At 33.0% G+C, this 19,677-nt stretch overlaps 1 protein-coding gene across 1 annotated transcript in view; it reads left to right on the top strand.

The window, feature by feature from the left end:
- The first annotated feature begins 18,073 nt into the window (after positions 1 to 18,073).
- Positions 18,074 to 19,677, top strand: part of LOC129220124 (pre-rRNA 2'-O-ribose RNA methyltransferase FTSJ3-like) — a 49,602-nt gene continuing 47,998 nt past the window's right edge. Inside the window, exon 1 of the mRNA XM_054854468.1 lies at positions 18,074 to 18,307. Within this exon, the coding sequence (XP_054710443.1) occupies positions 18,241 to 18,307 (67 nt within the window). The 5' untranslated portion in view covers positions 18,074 to 18,240. The remainder of the gene's footprint in view (positions 18,308 to 19,677) is intronic.

Genomic DNA, 19,677 nt, shown 5'->3' with positions numbered 1-19,677 from the left:
AAAAATAATTTGAAACGTATTTTCTAGTATATATAATCTACAGGTAGCCTGTACCCTTGTGTACTTTTTAAGCTTAGCATCTTATTTTTAAGCATCATGATTTAGATTTTACGCTTTTACTAATGTTGTTTATGTTTACTAATATTGGTGCATCTTGTAGACTATTCTTAAGCTTTTTGATCTATGTCGCATACTGCTGAAAGGTACTGATGGAGCTGTTAAATAAAGCATTTTGACGTTATTAAATCAACGTACGTAATTTCTTTTTGTGCCATAACTAACCTCTTAATATCACACGTCATTTATTTACAAAAACAAAAGCAATACGTAAGTTTTTTTAAAGGCCCTTTCTTTCGCTTGGTTGGCACATTAATGGAGTTTGTTAACTCCATTAATGTGTTAAGGTGCGGTTACCGTTGAAAGGATTTTTGTATGTAGCTCTTTTTTATGGCGAAGCCGTCTTGCCTGATCATCTTAAAGGGCCGCTTCCATTTTTGTCAAATTCAAAATGAAAAACACAAAATAAAGTTAACGGTTAGCAACTACCTAAATGTTTTTGCTTACATTTTTTCAATTGAAAACTTGATTTATAGAAGGTGAAATCGTGTGAATTAGCAGTGATGAGACTGTTTAAACTAATAAGTGATGGGGGGGGGGGGGACTAAATCCGGAACACAAAATTCCTCATTTCTTCAATACAGATAGTAGTTGCAAGTATTAGCTAAACCGCAGAAAAATGTCATAATAACTCTCCCAGCAGTTTGCAGCATAGGTCTTATGCTATCCCTTTCAAAGTCAAACGTACAAAAAAACGTGACGTGCTAAGGTACCTACAGTTCAAAAGTAGCCTCTAAATGACTAGTTCTAAAATATTGACATTAACAGAGAAAGAACAGCAAGAAGAGCCTCAATTGGACAAAATTATTCAGAAAATATGTTATGATCTTTAAGTAAAATACTTTCATGACTATTTTGTAGAAAAATTGGTAAAAATAGAACTAGAAGAGAAAATGAAAACATCTCAAATGCTTAACTAAAAGCGGAACTTTGCACATGTGCGGGGTGAACTTAATACTTCTTACACCAAAAGAGTAGCCGAGAGAGATGATAGAGGGTTTTTCCGCGCCGAATGATTTTTTTTTCTTTTCGGGAAGAGTGTGACATTTTAACTGTCGAAGGAAAAACAAATATTTAAAAACATTTTTCAAATGAAATAAATATGAACAATATACTATCTATCGCGATTCAAAAGGGAAGAAAACTCCTTCCACTAACGTTTCCAAAAAATAGTCTAAAACTGAGATTTTAAAATTACAACTTCAAAAACTTTCTGAAGGAGCGTCTCTTCCCCCGCTCCTTTCTATCGATAACATCAGTAACGATAATCTTAAACTTCGGCTTCAATTACAAAATTTCCGAGGAAGAGCACCCCAAAAACAAAAAACTACTTTCTAAATTATCATCACAAGTTGACTAAAATAATGTTTTACAGTATATTTGAACTGAGATTATTTTCTCGCAGCGGCTATTATTAACGTTTAATTACTTTTGGTTATTATTTTTAAGTCTTATTTTAGGGGCCATGTTCTAATATTTCGTTGGTTTGGTCCGAAATATTGTTATGCATTCCGCTACAGTGTCCACATATAGACGTGCAATCGAACCTGGCTTTACGACAGATACAGTTTGGAACACATAATGTTTTCAATTGCAAGATATTTATTGGAGAAGTTCATTTAAAGCAGAGGTAATCTTCATGAACTTAGGAATCAGTCTGTTGCATGAAGTATAATGCCAACCCTATTTTTCTGGGGGACGTTTAAAACCTAACCAAGTTTGAATCTGGTGTTGACCCTAAAAACTCGAGTGGAAACTTTAAAAAGATGTTGACGAGTGACGCCTGAAGTTAGTGGAAGTTTTGATAAATCAAAAGTGGACTTTAAGGGACATTTTTGCAAATACTTGTTTTTCACAAACTTGTATTCAAACTTGGTTAGGTTTTAAATTTACAGCAGAAAAATGGGTTTGGAAATATATTTCAAGCAACAGACTGATTCCTAAGATCATGAAAATTACTTCTGCTCCAAGTGAAATTCTCCTACTCATAATCTTGCAACTGTAAAACATTGTGCTACAAACTGTAGCTGTCGTAAAACTGGGTTCGACTGTACGTCTATGTGTGAACACTGTAGTGGAATGCATTGTAACAATATTTCAGACCAAGCTAACGAACTGTTAGATGACCCCTTATATTAAAAAAAATTGTAGTTATAATAACTTGATGCCTTTTTTTTAATGCAACCCGTTTTTCAGAAACCAGTTGCAACAAAGTCCTCGAGTTGTAACATTTCGCAAAACAACGGTTCACACTGATCAGTTTCATGAGCCTGATGTGACGTGGGCCATAGGTTGGGCACCACTGGTTTATAATATTGTAAGAAGTGAAATAAAAAAAGGAATACTCTGGTATCATCATTAGTTTTCGAGCTGTAAGCGTATAATCATAATACTGCTCTTGCAAGGTTTCTGACGGGACGGGGGAGGAAGCAATAGGGGTAGGGACTTTGTGTTTTTTTTTAGTGCATACTTTATATATTAACATCTTGAAAAAAAAATTAACTTTCCCCTATTTAGTTGGGACACAAAAAGCGTATAATCATAGTACTGCTCTTGCAATGTTTCGGGAGGGGAGGGGGGAGAAAGAGGGGTGAGGGTCGGGACTTTGTCATATTTTAGTGTATACTTTTTGTACTAACATCTTGAAAAACATCCGCTTTCCCTAAATTAGTTGCGACACGAAAAGCGCATAATCATAGTACTGCTTTTGCAATGTTTCGGAGGGGGTGGGGAGGAAAGCAAGAGAGGTGGGGGTCGAGACTTTATTTTTTTATTGCATACTTTATGTACTAACACTCTCCAAAAATTTAGCTTTCCCTAAATTAGTTGCGACACGAAACCTTTATTGACTGGGCTATAATGTTCAATAGATGCTAAAATATTTCCTAAAAGGAATAACAGGTTTCGCACTATAGAATGGAAATTAAAATAAATCACTTTTAAAGCACCTTATTTTTTCTCTAACTAAAGTGATTCCTTTATATTCTTGGTAAATGATAATATTTTCATAGTTTATGCATTATCATCTCTTTATACATGCTTCCTGAAAATCCCAGGAACAAATGAGAAAACTCAGAAAATAAATTTTAATTAAATTTAAAAACTGGAACAGCAGCATAAACGAATATTGAGAACAAAAAAGCAAAATTTAAGCTTGGTGCAGGATTGAAATTGTTAAACAAGGATTTAAGAACCATCTACAGTGGTTTTCAGAGCATCTTGTTATTTTACAGAGCAGACCAATTGCATGCAAAAATTATTAAAAGGACATACCTAAGGTTTGTTTAGCAGTAAGTACATGTAATATACCCGATAGACCACTAATCACATCCAGGGACTTCAGTTTCGTTTGTGCTTGTATTTTGGTAAGTTAAAAAACTAGTATAAAAATAATTATTAGAACTTAATTAATAAAATATAAACTAAACCGGAGTCTGAGTACAAAGAACTTAAATTTCCCATAACCAAACATATGTGATTATAATGTTAAAATAGCAAAATATAATAATAGAAAAGACTGAAGAATATTAAAAGTTTAAAAGTTAGTGAAAGTTTCAAAATTCAAGTTATTATTTAAAATTACAATAGTACAAGAGAAAGGAAAAGGGGAAAAAAAAAAGACACATGAGTCTAGAACACTTTTGATAGGAAAAGTGGGTATTTATGCAATTGCTTGAAAATGCTCCTTTAATAAATTTTGGCGAGAAAAGCGAAGCAAATCAACTTCTTTGCCGAGTTCCATTTTTTGCAAATGGAATCGAAAGGAAACAGAAAATGGGAGCAAGGAAAGCTTTTTGAAAATAGTTATTAATTTTGAAAAGAAAAAAAAATAATTGAAATCATTAGCAAAGTAATCTTAGTAACTCAATGAAATATCAAATTTCAGTAAAAGAAATCAACAATAGTATTTGAAATGATAGAAAAATATGTTATTTAAAAAAAAATTGAGAAAAAATTTTCATTTTAAAGACTTCCTTAAAAATAAAAAAAAAATAAAGCACCTTGTCAAAATAATAAAGAATTTTTGTTCAAAATAAAGCACTTTAAAGGGCCCTTTGTAACACACTAAAAAAATTAAGTTATTTTATCTTTTCATTTTCACCCAAGAGTTTCATTGTGACGGTATCCTCTGGCACCCATATGTGGGGGCTTGGTATGTAGGTTTTTAGTTTTAAAGAAATAATGAATACACTAATTGGAAAATTATTAATTTTATTGCAATTGATACGCATGTCTTAAATATTTTTTTATGAAATATATTGCACCTTTTTTTGCTTATTATACAAAGAAGTATAGTACACTTTAATAGGAACTGATGAGCAAAATATTGCAAAGTACTATTCTCAGCACCATTTTGAAATTGTTGCAGAAACACATTAACAAGTCATATATGCACAAATTTCCCAGAAATAAAATATAAAATTCCATATTATTATCTAAAAATTAAGCTCAAACATAAAATGCTTGCTCTCTTTGCACTAGTCAATTCATTAAAATACATGTTCTTGGCAAACATGTCAACATTCAAAGAACATTTAAGCAAATTTCAATATACATAAATAATAGTCTAAGACAGTCAAGTAAAAACTTTTTCAACTTTAAAAGCAGAACATTTTCCTTTTAACAGTCTCTTTTGGTAACAAAAATCATGTGTACTTTCTACATGTTATTTTCTTGATGACTCAGGAACTAATGGTTCAGGAACTTTCAAAACCCATTCAGTATTTTCAGATGTTAGCCAGATTAAGTGTTAACAAATACAGTAAAATCCCTCTAATGCGGACACTCACGGGACAAATCTTTTGTCCGCAATAGAGAGGTGTCTGCAGGATAGGGGTTTAATAATGTTATTTGCATTGGAACTGGGGAATTTAAAATTGTCTGCATAAGCGGGGTGTCCGCCTTTGAGGGGTGTCCGTTAGGAGGGGTTTTATTGTATATGTTACACTTGCACAATATCATCAGAAGTTGAATTAAGAAGCAAAATTTTAAATGTCCACTTCATACAAAACAGGAAAAATTATTTCAAATCAGTAGCATATATTTAAGATATTACTATTTAAGTAATTGAAAAAAAGTTTATTTTATCATGAGGACAAAATTAATTTCCTTAAAAGTTATTAAAATAATTTTAGTTTGCACATTCATTTTAAATTTCCTGAATGGGGCATGAAACCTCCATGATTCAAGGTACATATAATGAGGTGTTGGTATCAATTACTTCCATTTACTCCATGTATGCTTGGTGTTAAGAGAAACCATTAGAGATGCAGCATCAATTTGAAAGTTTTTGGAACAGATGCTGTTGTTAAAATAGTCATGCTATAGATATCATAAGAATTTTTTACACTTCGTGATAGAACAATTATTTGGGAAATAAATTAAAAATGGCTAGGGTAGTATGTTGTTCATACATGCTTTTAAAGAGGTAACTTAAAAAAACCAATAATTTTGAAAAGGAAAGTTTACCAGTTTTAATTTCACATTACATCTTCATCAATGAAAGAAATGTGAAATAACAAATTAAGGTGCAAAATATGAAAGTGTTTTTGCATTAAATAATTGGCTGTTAAGCACCAGGGAAAAGGAATAAATTACTTGATAGTTGTTCCCTCTAGTGTGAAAGTGCTCGATTCAAACAATGCTTAATTCCGTCTAAATTAGAAAAATACAATTATTCCTCTACTTTCTTAATATTCTTATATTACTAGAAAGCCTCTTTTTCATTTCTCTCTTCTACATTTGAACGAAGCCGTTGCCTGTTTGGTGATATTTTGATAGTTGAAATTGTAACCCTAACTCCAGTGAATTTACCTAAACTCCAGTAGATAGCGATCATTGCTAACCATTTTTTCGTTTCGTCATTCCCATGAAATGACACAGTCTTACCAGTAAAAGAGTTAAGTTACCGGATCGATTTCAGCGTTGTCACAGTAAAGCCTTTCCCTGCATGTTAAACATTACCAAAACATATTATCAAATTATCATGCCGTGGCGCGAGTCTCGTTGTTGAAACACGTGGGTTACTCGATCATCGGCTATTATTTATATGAGGATGTTTGCCAATACTTTTAAAGTCTTTATTGTGATTGTATGTAAAATGTTCAAAAGTAATTATTTATCTGTATGGTAGAAACAGTAAAGCGGGATTTAAACAAAAAAATAATAATACCAGTTTAAATGTTTAAAAGTAACTGTACTTACTTGGGGTAATTCTATTTTGGCCCCCTACCCCATTTTATCAAAAAAAAAAAAAAAAAAACTTTGCATTCAGCTCCTAAGCCAACCATTTATTTCTTCAAACATACTACATTTTTTAAAGTACAGGTTGTCCACAACTAAACAATCCTACTTCATAGTTATCTGACTGCAGTATGCTCTCAAAAATGCTACAAACATGTTGTGATATGATCATTTAAAATCAGGTGAAGTTCTAGGATTATCATGATTTATGAGATGCTTCAAATGCCTCCAAAGGTAAAAATTACATGGATTGCAGGTTCATGATCCGGAAGTAATATATTTGCTTAAAAAGCCATCTGGCAGGGAAATTTTGAACTATTTATTTTTATTCACTCAAATAAATTCCCATCCTTTCATTCTATTGTAATGTGGTACACAACATTTCGGAAATTTCTGAGCAATAGTTTCACTGCTGGACAACTTTAAACTTATAATGAACATTCAAATATGGACACCCTGTATATTCATTTATATATATATATATATATATATATATATATATATATATATATATATATATATATATATATATATATATATATATATATATATAAATTTAATAATTATATAATTCTCAAGCAATTCATCAAAATACTGGAAGTAAACAATACCAACTTAACATGTTGAGCCTCTGGTGACAAAATTTGTCTCTAGCACCTTCTTTGTACTAATTTCATTACTATCCAGAATAAATGGATAAAAACCAGTACTATACTGTTAAAAATGAACAAAATTACAGAAAAAAAGTTTTGAAACTATACTCAAAACTTAAATATACAGTGCAATTAAAATTTATATATAACTCAAACATATCAAGTCTTAAACAAAATCTGAATAATTTTATAACAAGGTTAAACTAATTAACATCAAACAGAATAACGCAAGCATATACATAAGAAAACATCATGCATTAATTAAACATACAAGCAAGAAAATACTAAAGAAAAAAAAGTAATGGCAACATACAAGTAAAATATTTTGAATGATAAATAACTATGCAAAACAATTTATTTGTGCATTACCTATTGCTTCATTTTTATTTGATTCTAGCGCCAAGGCTTTACACGATAGAAAAAAATAGCACTATATGAAAAATTTTATAATAAAACTAATATGTTGGTTTTCATGCTTGTATCTTTATCATTAAAAAAAAAAAAAAAAATCACTCAAATTTTCGGCAAGGACTAGAATTTTTGATCGATTAATTTGAACTGTATTTTGGAGCATAGTATTCTTACCTCACACTGCAGCATAAAATTTATAAAAAAAAAGGGGCAAGAGAAGTGGCAATACAAGAAAGGTGAAAATAATTCAAATAAAATATTGAGCGGTGGCTCTCCCCCCTCCCCCCCGATTAAATATAAAATAAAACTACCAGTTTTTTTTTCTCTAAACAAGCTCTCAATATAAATTCTTTTAAAGGACAAAACCAACTCCTGATATTTCAAGAAATAAGGTTAAAATAACCGAAAATTTTCTCCATTTTAATATTTAGCATACAGTAATATTTACTTCAATAGAATGCTTCATACATTTCAAATAAAGTAATAGGTATTTACCCATTTTCAAGATTATCTGGAACTTTAAAAATGTTTAGTAATTACTTTATTTGGAAGATTAAATACAAAAATTCATGCTATTATCTTCATGACAGAGAGTTCTGTACTAGCACTTTAGAGGAACTCTTTCTAGAAATACTATTGGCTAGTAATTTGTCCCAACGGATGCATCAGTACAGTTATTCAATGTAAAATTTTAAAATTAGTATTTGGCACACAGTAACATTTCCTTCAGTAGAATACTTCATATGTTTTGAATAAAGTAATAGGCATTTGACCCATTTTCAAATTCATTTGGAACCTTAAAATGTCAAGTAATTGCTTCTTTCAGAAAATTAAATACAAAAATTCATGTTATTATTTTCATGAAAGAGAGTTCTGTACTAGCACTTTAGAGGAACTTCTCCTAGAAATGCTACTGACCAGTGATTTGTCCCAACAAATGCACAAGTATAGTTATTTAATGTAATATTTCAAAATATTTACAATCATAAAACTTGGAACTATCATGTATTTAAAGCTTTAAATAAGAACTCTTCTATTTTTAACTATGCATTTCCATAAAAATCATGTATACATTGTATAATCCAATACAATACTGTTTAAGTTAATATAAGGTAATTAGTTAATGAGCAATGATTTAAAATACCTAAAAGTGTATTCATGCTAACATTATAAAAGTACAAAAGAAAACCAATGGCAACAATAGCAAGAAAATACCCAATTAGTTGCCATCATAGCTCAAGCATGCAATTAACAACCACAAAACATTAAATCATCCAAGCCACTAATGTAAATATTAAGACAACTTCAATAAAGCTTCATCTCCAAATAGTTCTTCATTATGAAATATTCAATGCATCTTTAAAGAGTTAAAATTTACAGTAATAGTATAAAAATGTTAAAAACATTGAGAAATCCTCGAACTTTCCCAAATCCCAAGATGTTTATTCTATAATCAATAAGACAACAATGTTCATATATTAATGTATTAAATACTAGTAAGATAAATAAGGAATTTCTGTTTCCTGCCCCACAGAATACAAAACATTAAAATCCAGACTTAGCTTTAATATGTTTAAAATACATTCAGTATTTTTGACAAAAAAAAAAACTACGGTATTTTCAATACAAAAAGTATGTTAATCATAGTAATATTGTTAATTTATTATTAAAAATAACTAAAAAATTATTTACTATATTTTTATGATCACCCAAATCTATCCTTATTATGTATGCAGTGAAACTTTGATTACTTGACGCCCTAAGAAAACACAAAAACATATATTAAGCAGGTTTCAGCTTACCAAGGTTCCAAAATTTGAATCAAATCAGAATACTTATACAAATACAAATACAAATGTGACGACCAGCAACAGGCTCTGGGCCCAGCTAGGCTGGTCCTAGTCAATTAATTAGTCCCCAGTGAAGATCAATGGCCCTCTTAAAGCTATCCACTCCCTTGCTCATTACCGCCTCTTCCGGTAAGCTATTCCAAGTGCCCACGACCCTGCTAAAGTAGTAGTTTTTCCTGATTTCCAAGTTAGCCTGAGATTTAAATAGCTTAAAACAATGACCCCTTGTCCTGCTTTCCCCGCAAAAATTTAATCCATTTACATCTTTCATTTTGATAAATTTAAATAACTGAATCATGTCCCCTCTGACTCTCCTTTGCTCCAGGCTATACCCTGGCTTAATAGTTAAAGAGTTTGTTTTAATCCTTCAGGTCTATTAAAATGAAAAGCAATGCTTACACGTGTTTGGGCTAGATATATATCCTGATGCATTCCATTTGGGGATTCCCCAGAGTACTTTTTGCCTCCAACCACTTTTCTATGACTGCCCCAATGACACAGAGTGTTGAGACTGATTTCTGAGTACAAAGAATTTTCCAAAGAGGTCTTTCTAGAAAAGGTTTGATCTATCAAAATATCTCAATACAAAGCTCTCAGAAATGATCAGGAGGTAATATGCGGAGAAAAAGAAAAGACTAGAACAGCAACAGAAATTCTATTAAACTTGTGTTAAGTTAGTTTTTCGCCCATTGAATTTAACACTGTTTCAACCATTGTAAAAATGAATGTCAACTTACCGGGTAGTTTAGTTATCTGCAGGTCAAGTTACCAGGGTTTCACTGTATTTAAATACCGACACCATGGACACATTTCGCGGCAGACATTGCCTCTTCCTGTGGCACCTCATAGCCTACTAACAGTCATTTTAGGAGCCCCTGGCCTAAAGTATACAGTATTATAGTTTTATTCACTGATTTATACTTTTACACAATAGCTACATTTTAAAGCTTTAGAATGAGTATCAATACTTTTTATGGGAAACTTGACTTTAACAGTAAAACCATAAGATGATATGTTTAGACATACTTTTTCTTTAATTATAATTAAATTTAAATGGACATAAAAAAAATAAAATAAAGTTTGTCACAACTTCAGGCAAAGCTTCGATTGTAAGGTTAAAGCGGTTTAGCAACTTGTTCTTGCTTGATGTCATGAAAAAGTAACACAATCCTATAAAATAAAGTTAACAATAAGTGAAGAAATAATAATAATAAGACACATATGAAAATACATCTAAACAGTACTACATGTTTTAAGATGCTTTGGAAACACTGTACCCAAAACTAATATTTGTTTAAAGCATGGGTAACTGACAGGTTTAAAAAGAAACTTAAAAACTAATGTTTTAGATTTTGTTTCCTAAAACTGAAAAGGATTCTGAAAGTTTAAAACAGACAATTGGGCTTTATGATGGAACTTTTAATTTGTTTTTCGTGTGTGTCTGATTTTACTATATTGTGATGGAAATATTTACCGGAAAGAATTTTACAGTATCAAAGGACAAGAACCAAACTTTTTCAATCTCTCCGTGAAATTCATAAAAGAAAAATTAATTTTCTAAGGTAACATCCACATGTTATAGCGTCTTAAAATATTTTTATGCACCTACTTTTTATTTTTTTTTCACATTAGATTAAGCAAACTTCCATTAATGCAACTTTAAGGGATCTTTAGTGATGCTAGATTAAAAGGGAGGTTTTGGAACCCGGCAACCACTTTGGAAACTTATTGGCACTGAGTTATGAAAAATGCAATGGGGTTGCTTCCTTGAGTCAAAAGTAGTACTTTTTGTCACTGAAATGGATAGAATAAGCAAAAAAAAAAAACATGGACTCAGAAAATACTTTCAATTTCCCGCAAGTTATTTTTCAATTAATTTTTTTAAATGTCCGATTCTTCAAACAAGGCGTGGTCATGATGTCATAAATGATGCACTATGGCGCATCTTTCTACTGCATTTCCACATTATGATAATCAAGAAGTGAATTACAATTGCACTCTACGCTTGCTATCAACCATATCGTTGCCAATAAACGTGAGTAAAGATGTGAATTAAATATTTTGGACCGTTAATGGCAACACTGAATGGCATTTCATCATTTGTGATGTAATCGGCAGAAGCGTTAAACGATGAAAGAGCACCGATTTAAGTAATTTTTTAAAAATATTAAACTTAAAGAAATTACTTAAAAAATGGTCAGATTCCATGTTTTTAAGCATGCTCTTTCAGAAAAAAATACTTTTAAAATTTTGGAAACGACCTCATTGTAGGCTGTTGCTGATAACCTTAGAGAGAAAAAGAGTTCAGTTAAACTTTGAAAACTATTCATATTTTTCTTTAATAATGCACAATTTTCAACCATTTTTTTGTGATGTTAGGTGATGTTTTCCTTCAGTAATTTTTTGACACTGTAATTTGTAAAAAATAACTCAGAGGTTTTTTGGTGAGGACATAAGAAAAAAGGAGCCGTGGGTTTTCAGGGCTCTATTGAAATTGTTTTAAAAATTGAAATCAATTTCAGGCTATCTTTGGGAATCAGGGGTGCCCCCGTCCCAAATTCAATGGTAAAAATCCCCCCCCCCCCAAATTTTCTCTATTTTAAATTGGATTAAACATAAGTTTTTAGAGTGTCTAATTTCCAGTCAAAATCCGGGGGTATTTGAACTGAAATATTGTTGGATTGTTGACCTGCCTCGCCTTCCCAAAATTGATAATACGGACCTTGAGTAAACAAGTTTTGGAGACCCGTGAGTTTTGCTACACCTTATTATTATTTTTTTTAACCTATGAATAATTACAGGGAGAGTGGATTCAACGTTCTGGTTGGGGATGGAGTCATTACTAGATGTATACAATATGAACTTTGAAACGGAAATATAGCTAGGGGGTCCGGGGGTTTATCCCCCGGAAAATTTTCGAAATTGCAATTTTAAAACAAGTCTTACACGATCTTTGGTGATGTTAGGGGATAAAAGGTTCGGTGGCACCTTCCCAGTAATTTTTCAAAACTAAAAATTCAAACACACAATTATAGATATAGACTACCATTGTGTTAGGGAGAGGGGACGGGTTCGGGGCTCTCTTCCGGTAAGTTTTCAAAATATCAAGCGTTTTTAAGTATATCCTTAAAAACGCTATTTTAAGCTACTTATGGTTACGGGACAGGCAGTGTTTTGAAATTGATCCTCTAAAATTGCAATTGTATCCGAGCTTTGTGATGTTAAGAAAAAGAGTTTTCAGAAGCTCTCCTGTAATTTTCTTGAAATTGAAGCCCTGAAAATCAAATTTAAGACTATCATTAGCAAAGTTGACAAGAGTGGGGGAAGGGAGAGGGGCGTTCCACTTAAATTTTCGAACTTGTAGCTTAAAAAATCCAGTTTTGATAGATCTTGACAATGTTAGTGGAAGGTGAATTTCGGTGCCAATCCACCGGCAATTTTTCGAAATTGATACTACAAAACTTAAATTCTAGGATTGTCTTTGATTGTGTTAAGGAGAGAGGGGGGAATCAGGGGCTCTCTCCTACAAATTTTTCGAAATTGCAGTTGTAGAAATGCAGTTTTAGATGACTCTTGATGATAAAGAGGGTGTTATTCGGGCATTACAATGGGAGCACTTTCATGGAAGTTTTCCAAAATTGAAGTCGCATAACCAAAAAAGATGGATCACACACAGATACCCTGTGACAGATATTTTTTGGAAATCCTCAAAAATGGATTCAGCTATTCAGCACACATCAAAATCAGAACTCGAGAAGTTTAACGATTCAAATATCCTTTTATGCATATCAGATATAGAAGAAAGTAAAAATGATGTACGAAAAATAATCAAAACACCTTAAGCTGTTTGCTCTGCTTCCATCAGCAAAAACCAACATTAGTGAAAGTTCTAATGAAAATCAACTAATGATAAATTGAAACAATCAGTTCAAAAATGGTAGAGAAAATGATAGTAAAGTGAAATGAAAAATTCTACATAAACTTAAGCTAATTTATGAAGAAAATATAGTAATTGTTGACTGGAGCGATTAAAAATATCTTATTCGCAAGCTTTAAAACTAGTTCTTAACGATTGTGAAGGTGTAAATGAGTCAATGAAAGACTAGAGCATAGTGGTCAGAATTATTTCAAACAATGAATAAAGAGGGAAAACCTTTTTATTTTAGTCATTTTTAATCTCTCTCCCTCTCATCACTGTTACACATATTCATTATGCGGAATTGTGCTACTTCAAGAAAATTTATAATTAATCAAAAAGAAAGCAAATCGCCTGGTCCAGCTTGGAAACAAACACCAACTCCGTCTCGCCATCTCTGATGTTCCCTTTATTGAAAAAGAGACACAGTAATTAAATTGTGGAAAGAGAGCATGTGAAAAAAGTATTTATGCATCTATTTCTTGTTCAATAAGTTTAAATATTTTTTCCTCCCAAAAGTTAGACATTTTATGTTGTAAAGAGAAAAAAAACCTTTGGAAAAAATATTCCCCCCAAAAATTTTGATGGCACAACCTGCGCCATAATCCCCCCCCCCCTGTGGGCACCCCTGTTGGGAATGAAAGGTTTGGGTGTTCGGCCAGCAGAAATTTATCACAGTGAAATTTGAAGCTAATGTGGTGACATGAAATTGGGGTTAGGGGGCCCACAATCAGAAATTTTTATAAATTGTTAAGTCTTAAAAACATATTTTTGGCTATCTTTGATGATGTTAGCAGAAGTGTCAGGGTTCAGGGACTCTTCCCAGAAATTTTCTAATATTGAAGTTTCAGAATTGTTAACATGTAGACTATATGTTGAGATACATGAAATACACTGCCAGCTCAGTCAATCCCAGCCGAGGACTGCAGTTTCGTGCTTATTAGCATTCATCATCCCGGCATAGGAGTGACTGAGCTGGAGGTGGAAAACCTCTCAAGGAAGCCTAGAGTGCTAAACAAATTGGTAGCTAATACGGAATTAGCACAAACCGGACGAGTGACTGAAACAATGATTCGGTTCAACTCCTTTCGGTCACTCGACCGGTCACTGAGGTTTTCCACCTCCAGCTGAGTGACTTCTATGCCGGGCTGATGAGTGCTAATAAGCAAGAAACTGCAGTCCTCGGCTGGAATTTACTGAGCTGGTGGTGTATTTCATGTATTTCTGCCTCAGCCTGTGCCATAGGGCGGTAACTGAGAATATATGTTGAGATATTAGGAGAAAGATGGGTACTTTTGGTAATGCTTTGAAATTAAAGCCCAAAAAAATAAATCTCGTTGCTGTGTTTGGTGACTTTAAAGAGGTAGGGTTTGAGAGTCTTCCTCAAAAAATTTGACAGAGTCGGTTTATTGCAGGGTTTGTGATTTTTTTTTTCCAAATAAAAATAGATTGATTTTTTTTTAATCTTTAAAAATCTGTAGTTCTTAATTATTTAACATTTATAAACATAACATATTTCATACAGTAGATGAATCCATTCAGCTTACTTTTAAAACTAAGGTAAGTAAGTTCTCTTTCTATTCAATACATTTTTAAGATTTATAAATGCGTTATAACACTTAGATTTGAAGTGATTTTGTTATATGCTTTGCTTAAAAATAGGGTTTTTATCATCATGTAGGTTTTAGTATAAAAGAATATGTTGAGCAATTACTTTTCTTAACTATATTAGTGAGGGTGTATAAGAAAAGCTGCAAATTTTTATCTGGTTCTGTACTGAATTGAACTGTAATTTTGGAACAAAAGAAATATTTCAAGAGTCAAAATCTGTTTCACACACAAAAAAAAGGGATCTATGTAGTTTTGCCTGTTGAAGTTAAGATTGTATAATGCAGTGTAATTAAACTTAGAGCAACACATTCCAAAAATGCAAAATTGCATAATAAAAATAAAATAAACTGATCTTAATCAATGATTTTGTTAAAAAATCACTTGATTCAAATCAACTGATTTAAATCAATGATTAAAAAAAAAAAATCACTTGATATAAATCATGATTTAAATCAAACTGATTTAAATCAAGAAACCTGGTTGAAAAACATTTTAAATCATTTTTGATGTTCTTAGGAGTCGAGGATGGAAGATTCGGAACCTCTCTGGCTTAAAACAGATTTTGTATAGATGTTACACATAGGAGAAAGGTGCAGAAGTTTCCATACTAGAAATATTTTTGACATTAAGCGCCCAAATTTTATTAAAGACAGTTAGACAGTTTTGGGGAAAGTTAGAAGAGAAGGATCTCAAGGCGAGCAAGGGTCACACATTAAGGGGTAAACTCCCAGCTGGGCTGACTCCCAGCACGGGGACCTTCCCCGGCGCAATAAGCACCAAGACCGTCCGTGGCTTAGATGACTATCGACTGTCGCACTCAGCCGTGCGGGGGACCCGCTACGCGAACTCCCCGGTCGGTGGAACCTAAGGCTTACAGCTAAGTGGTGGGGTGTGTGCGGAGAAAAGTCAGAAGAGAAGGAGAAGGTAAGAGGCATAGACTAATAATAAGAGTAGACCGAGCTTTCCCAGACTTGCTAATGAAAAAATTGGTTCATGGATACATCATGTGACTGGTGGAAGGCTTGGCGAATACTTTGGCGGCATGGTTGCTAGATGGCAACATCATCTATAGTTTGGCACTCGACCTGTATTTTAAGACGTAATGTATTTTCATTATAATTTTTTTTCCATGTGCAGGAATTGAACTGTTTTTCTTTTAGTTATGCATTAATTTGGCATTAGTTTTTGATCACAGTTTTCAGTAACTTTTATTTCATTTGGAACTGCTACGTCAGCGTTGGCGTGAACGTAATGGCGTAAACGTTTTGCGTTAACGCAAAAATGTACTAATCGGTATCTTAAATTGAAATTTTAGGTGAAAATCTTACCGTTTGCTGATTTTTTTTTGGTGCTTGCATCTTTAATTGCTTATAGAATTATTGATATTGACCAAAGAAAATGCACAGTACTACCTAAACGAAAAACTCACTATATTAACAAAATATTTACAACTTAGAATAACAAATTTACAAATCGGACTCCGTAAAAAATCATTCTTCCGTGTTCCATCAATTCTATTTATTTTATTTCTCGCGGGCGTTGATCGTCTGCTACAATCAATGCCCGCTGTTGCTAGGATATCCACCAGTCACATGGTTTGGTTTATGAGCAGCAAAAGGGTTACCATAGCTTGGTCTACTCTTATTATTAGTCTATGGTTTCCCCATTGGCGATAATGTTAAGGATTTGAACTGTTCAAAATTGAACGGAAAATTGTTCAAATCAAAAAGATATTTTATATACAAGTTTTTCATCAAAAGCTTTTTCCTACAAAGTTTGTTTGAAGCAAATTCGCCTCTCAGTTCGGAATTGCCTTGAATTTCCCCGTAGGGGAAAACCCTCCTTCAAAATTTTTTTTACTTTCAAATCCTTAAAAAAAAATTTAAGTTATCTTTGGAAAAATTAGGCTGGGATTGAGTGTTCTCTCCTGGAAAATCTCCAAAATTCAAGACTAAAAAATTTAATTTTTGGCTCTCTTTGGTCACGGCTGATCATCTTTATTATGCTTCTGGGAGGGGCTTATACTTAGCTCCCCCTTCTCCCATGGGTGTGCCACTGATTGGTATTCACTGCATTTGCCAGAAATACTACAGGGATGATTACTGTTTACCCCCTGGAAGCAAAGCTGCACCCCCCCTCTCCAGCCAAAAAAGAAAAAAATATACCCTTCCCTAAAAATTTCAATGACGCAGTCTGCGCCATCACCTTCCCTAGGTGGGTACCCCTGTAATTATAATTAGCTTGAAAGTTCATTCAATGAAAACTTTAATTATTTTTTAAAAACTTTTGCTCTTTGAGGAAAAAATTAAACGGGTATCCAAACCCCACCTGTATGAAATTACATTAAACAAAAACTTTCAATAAATTAATAAAATTAGTTTTACATGAAAAAAAAATACCTATCACTTTCGATTCCTAATTCTGCATTTATGAACGGATAGAGCTTTTCGGCATATCGGGGATTATTTTCAGCAGAAAAAACGCCTATGGACCACAGGTTAATCCAACAAGTTGGTTCCGTAGAGCCGCCACGCACTAATCTCTGATCAGGCAGTAAATTGACAGAAATACGCTGAAATATAAAGATATAAATTGCAAGAAACAAGACTTCAAAGTCGGAAAAATAATATAATATGAATTGAAAATGATTAAAACATACTTCAAGTGGTTTCGATAAAATATCTGCTAAGATTTCAGAAAGTTTAATTTCAAAAGATTTTGATATTTTGCTGCTAGGCACATTTGTGTAAAACACACACAAAGGCATCTTCAGAGATAGAGATTTGATTATCAAATAAATGTTAGGAGAAATCAAGTTTTTGAAAAACAAAATGAAACACGAAAATTACAATTGGAGTAAATATAATCGATATTAACTTTTTTACATAAACGTAAATTAAACTTTATTTGAAACTGGTTTTTGTCTACAGGTTGCTCAAATGTATTTAGTTTCTGAATTCTAATTAAGATTAATAATCATTTGACCCTCCCTCGCGGACTTGGACCTTTAAAGTCAAATCCCAACTGATGCCAAGTTAGATTAAACGTAGAAAACTTCAAATACGATACAAAAAACTAAAAGAACCCTTCTGGAAGTTTCAATAACTCGAAAAATTTCGTTAGTATTGCTTGTATAAGCATGATGTAAAGTTAGTTTTAGCATTTTAATGCCTAATTATGATCCAACTGGATCTTTTCCACAGAAGATTAATGGAGGACACGATTTATTTTTCAATATTAGTAAAACATTTTATGGCAATACAATGCTTTGTTTTCATCTGTATTTCGGCCGCGTGGTCGTAATCGATTGTCATAGCTTAATATCTTTCACGCAAATAATAATTAAGAAAAAAAATTACGTTTTTTAACCATGTATTTCTAATTATTTAATTGAACTAGCTAAAATTTCAGTTGTTGATAAATTTTTCAGTGATCAAAAATGCCGAAGAAATCGAAGGTTGGAAAACAGAGGAAGGACAAATTTTACAGACTTGCCAAAGAAACAGGTAATATTTTTTAAAAATCTTTCCTAAAATCAATTGCTACGACAAAATTATGAAAAGTTTTTGAATGAAAGGGAAGAGTTGATTGTTATGATCTACTGGTGCCAATTAATCCTAATTGCCAAATTTCTAATACGGCAGAAAAGCAGCTGTCTGGGACAGAATTTTTTTAGGGTTGGCCAATGTCACTTTCTGACCTTTTTTACTAATCTTGAAGTCATTGGTAAACTATTATTTTGTTTTCTGAACAAGCATGGGAATTTCGTTGGGTGTTCTAAAGGGACAAGATACAAGCTATATCGCTATATTTGCATAGAGCCATAGGTGCCCACCTAGGGGCCATGAAATTTTTAGGGGGTATTTTGACGGGTATTTTTCTCATTGGGAGGCTGCAATATTGAGGGGATTCACCCCTGCATAGAGCCACCGGTGGACCGCGGTTTCACCAGTGTCTACCCAAGCGCGTTCTTATACAGCTACCGACTAGGGAAAACTAACGAGAAGATCTTATGAACACAACCCTTGGCGTCATCAAATTAACCGCAGATGTCATCAACCAACTGATTGCTCCGTGCCAACATAGCCTATGTGCTTAGCAGTAAGTTACCTCACCTAAGTCAAGGCTAAGGCAGAAACTTCAGAACTACATGCAATATACGAGACTATTGGTTATGACACCCAGAGACTGCAGTTTCGTCCTTATTAGAACTCATCAGTATGGATTAGTGAATAACCGAGCTGGAGACAGATGCCATCTCATTGAAGCTGAGAGAGCCAACAAACTGGTAGATAAAGTAAATTTATCTCGCCAGCGGGTGTCTGCAACATTGTGAAATTCAACTCGTGAATTGAAGGCTAGGTGTGCATGCAATATACCGAAGCCCAGTTATCCCATCCAGAGACTGCAGTTTCATCCTTGTTATGGACTGATCTGTCCAAGGACGCCCATATAAGGGGCTAAGAGGGGGCTCAAGTCCCATCCTTAGAAATGAGAACTTCCTTGCTTTTAGTGCTTTTTTCTTGGCAAAAATATATAAAAATTTCTTTTCCAGCCTTTAATGAACAAGTTATTAAAAATGTTAAATTTTAATATCTCTAATCTGTACAGAAATCGGTTTCTACAAGGAAAATATTCTGCTTAAAAATGGGAAAATTTTTTCAGCCCCCCCCCCCCTTAAAATTTTGCATATAGGCGCCCTTGGATCTGTCTGGAATAATGAATAACTGAGCTGGAGCAGGTGTCATCCCATTGAAAAGGAAAAAGTGCCAACAATCTGGTTAACACAGAGGTTTTTAAACTTCAGATCTCTGCAGACATCTCCAGAAAAACTCCAAAGTTTACGCCCCCCCCCCCCCCCCCCCTTGGCACACAC

The sequence above is a fragment of the Uloborus diversus genome, chromosome 4 (genome assembly GCF_026930045.1).
Source record: "Uloborus diversus isolate 005 chromosome 4, Udiv.v.3.1, whole genome shotgun sequence".
NCBI classification, from domain to species: Eukaryota; Metazoa; Arthropoda; class Arachnida; order Araneae; family Uloboridae; genus Uloborus; species Uloborus diversus.
This window is presented reverse-complemented; position numbering and strand designations above follow the sequence as displayed.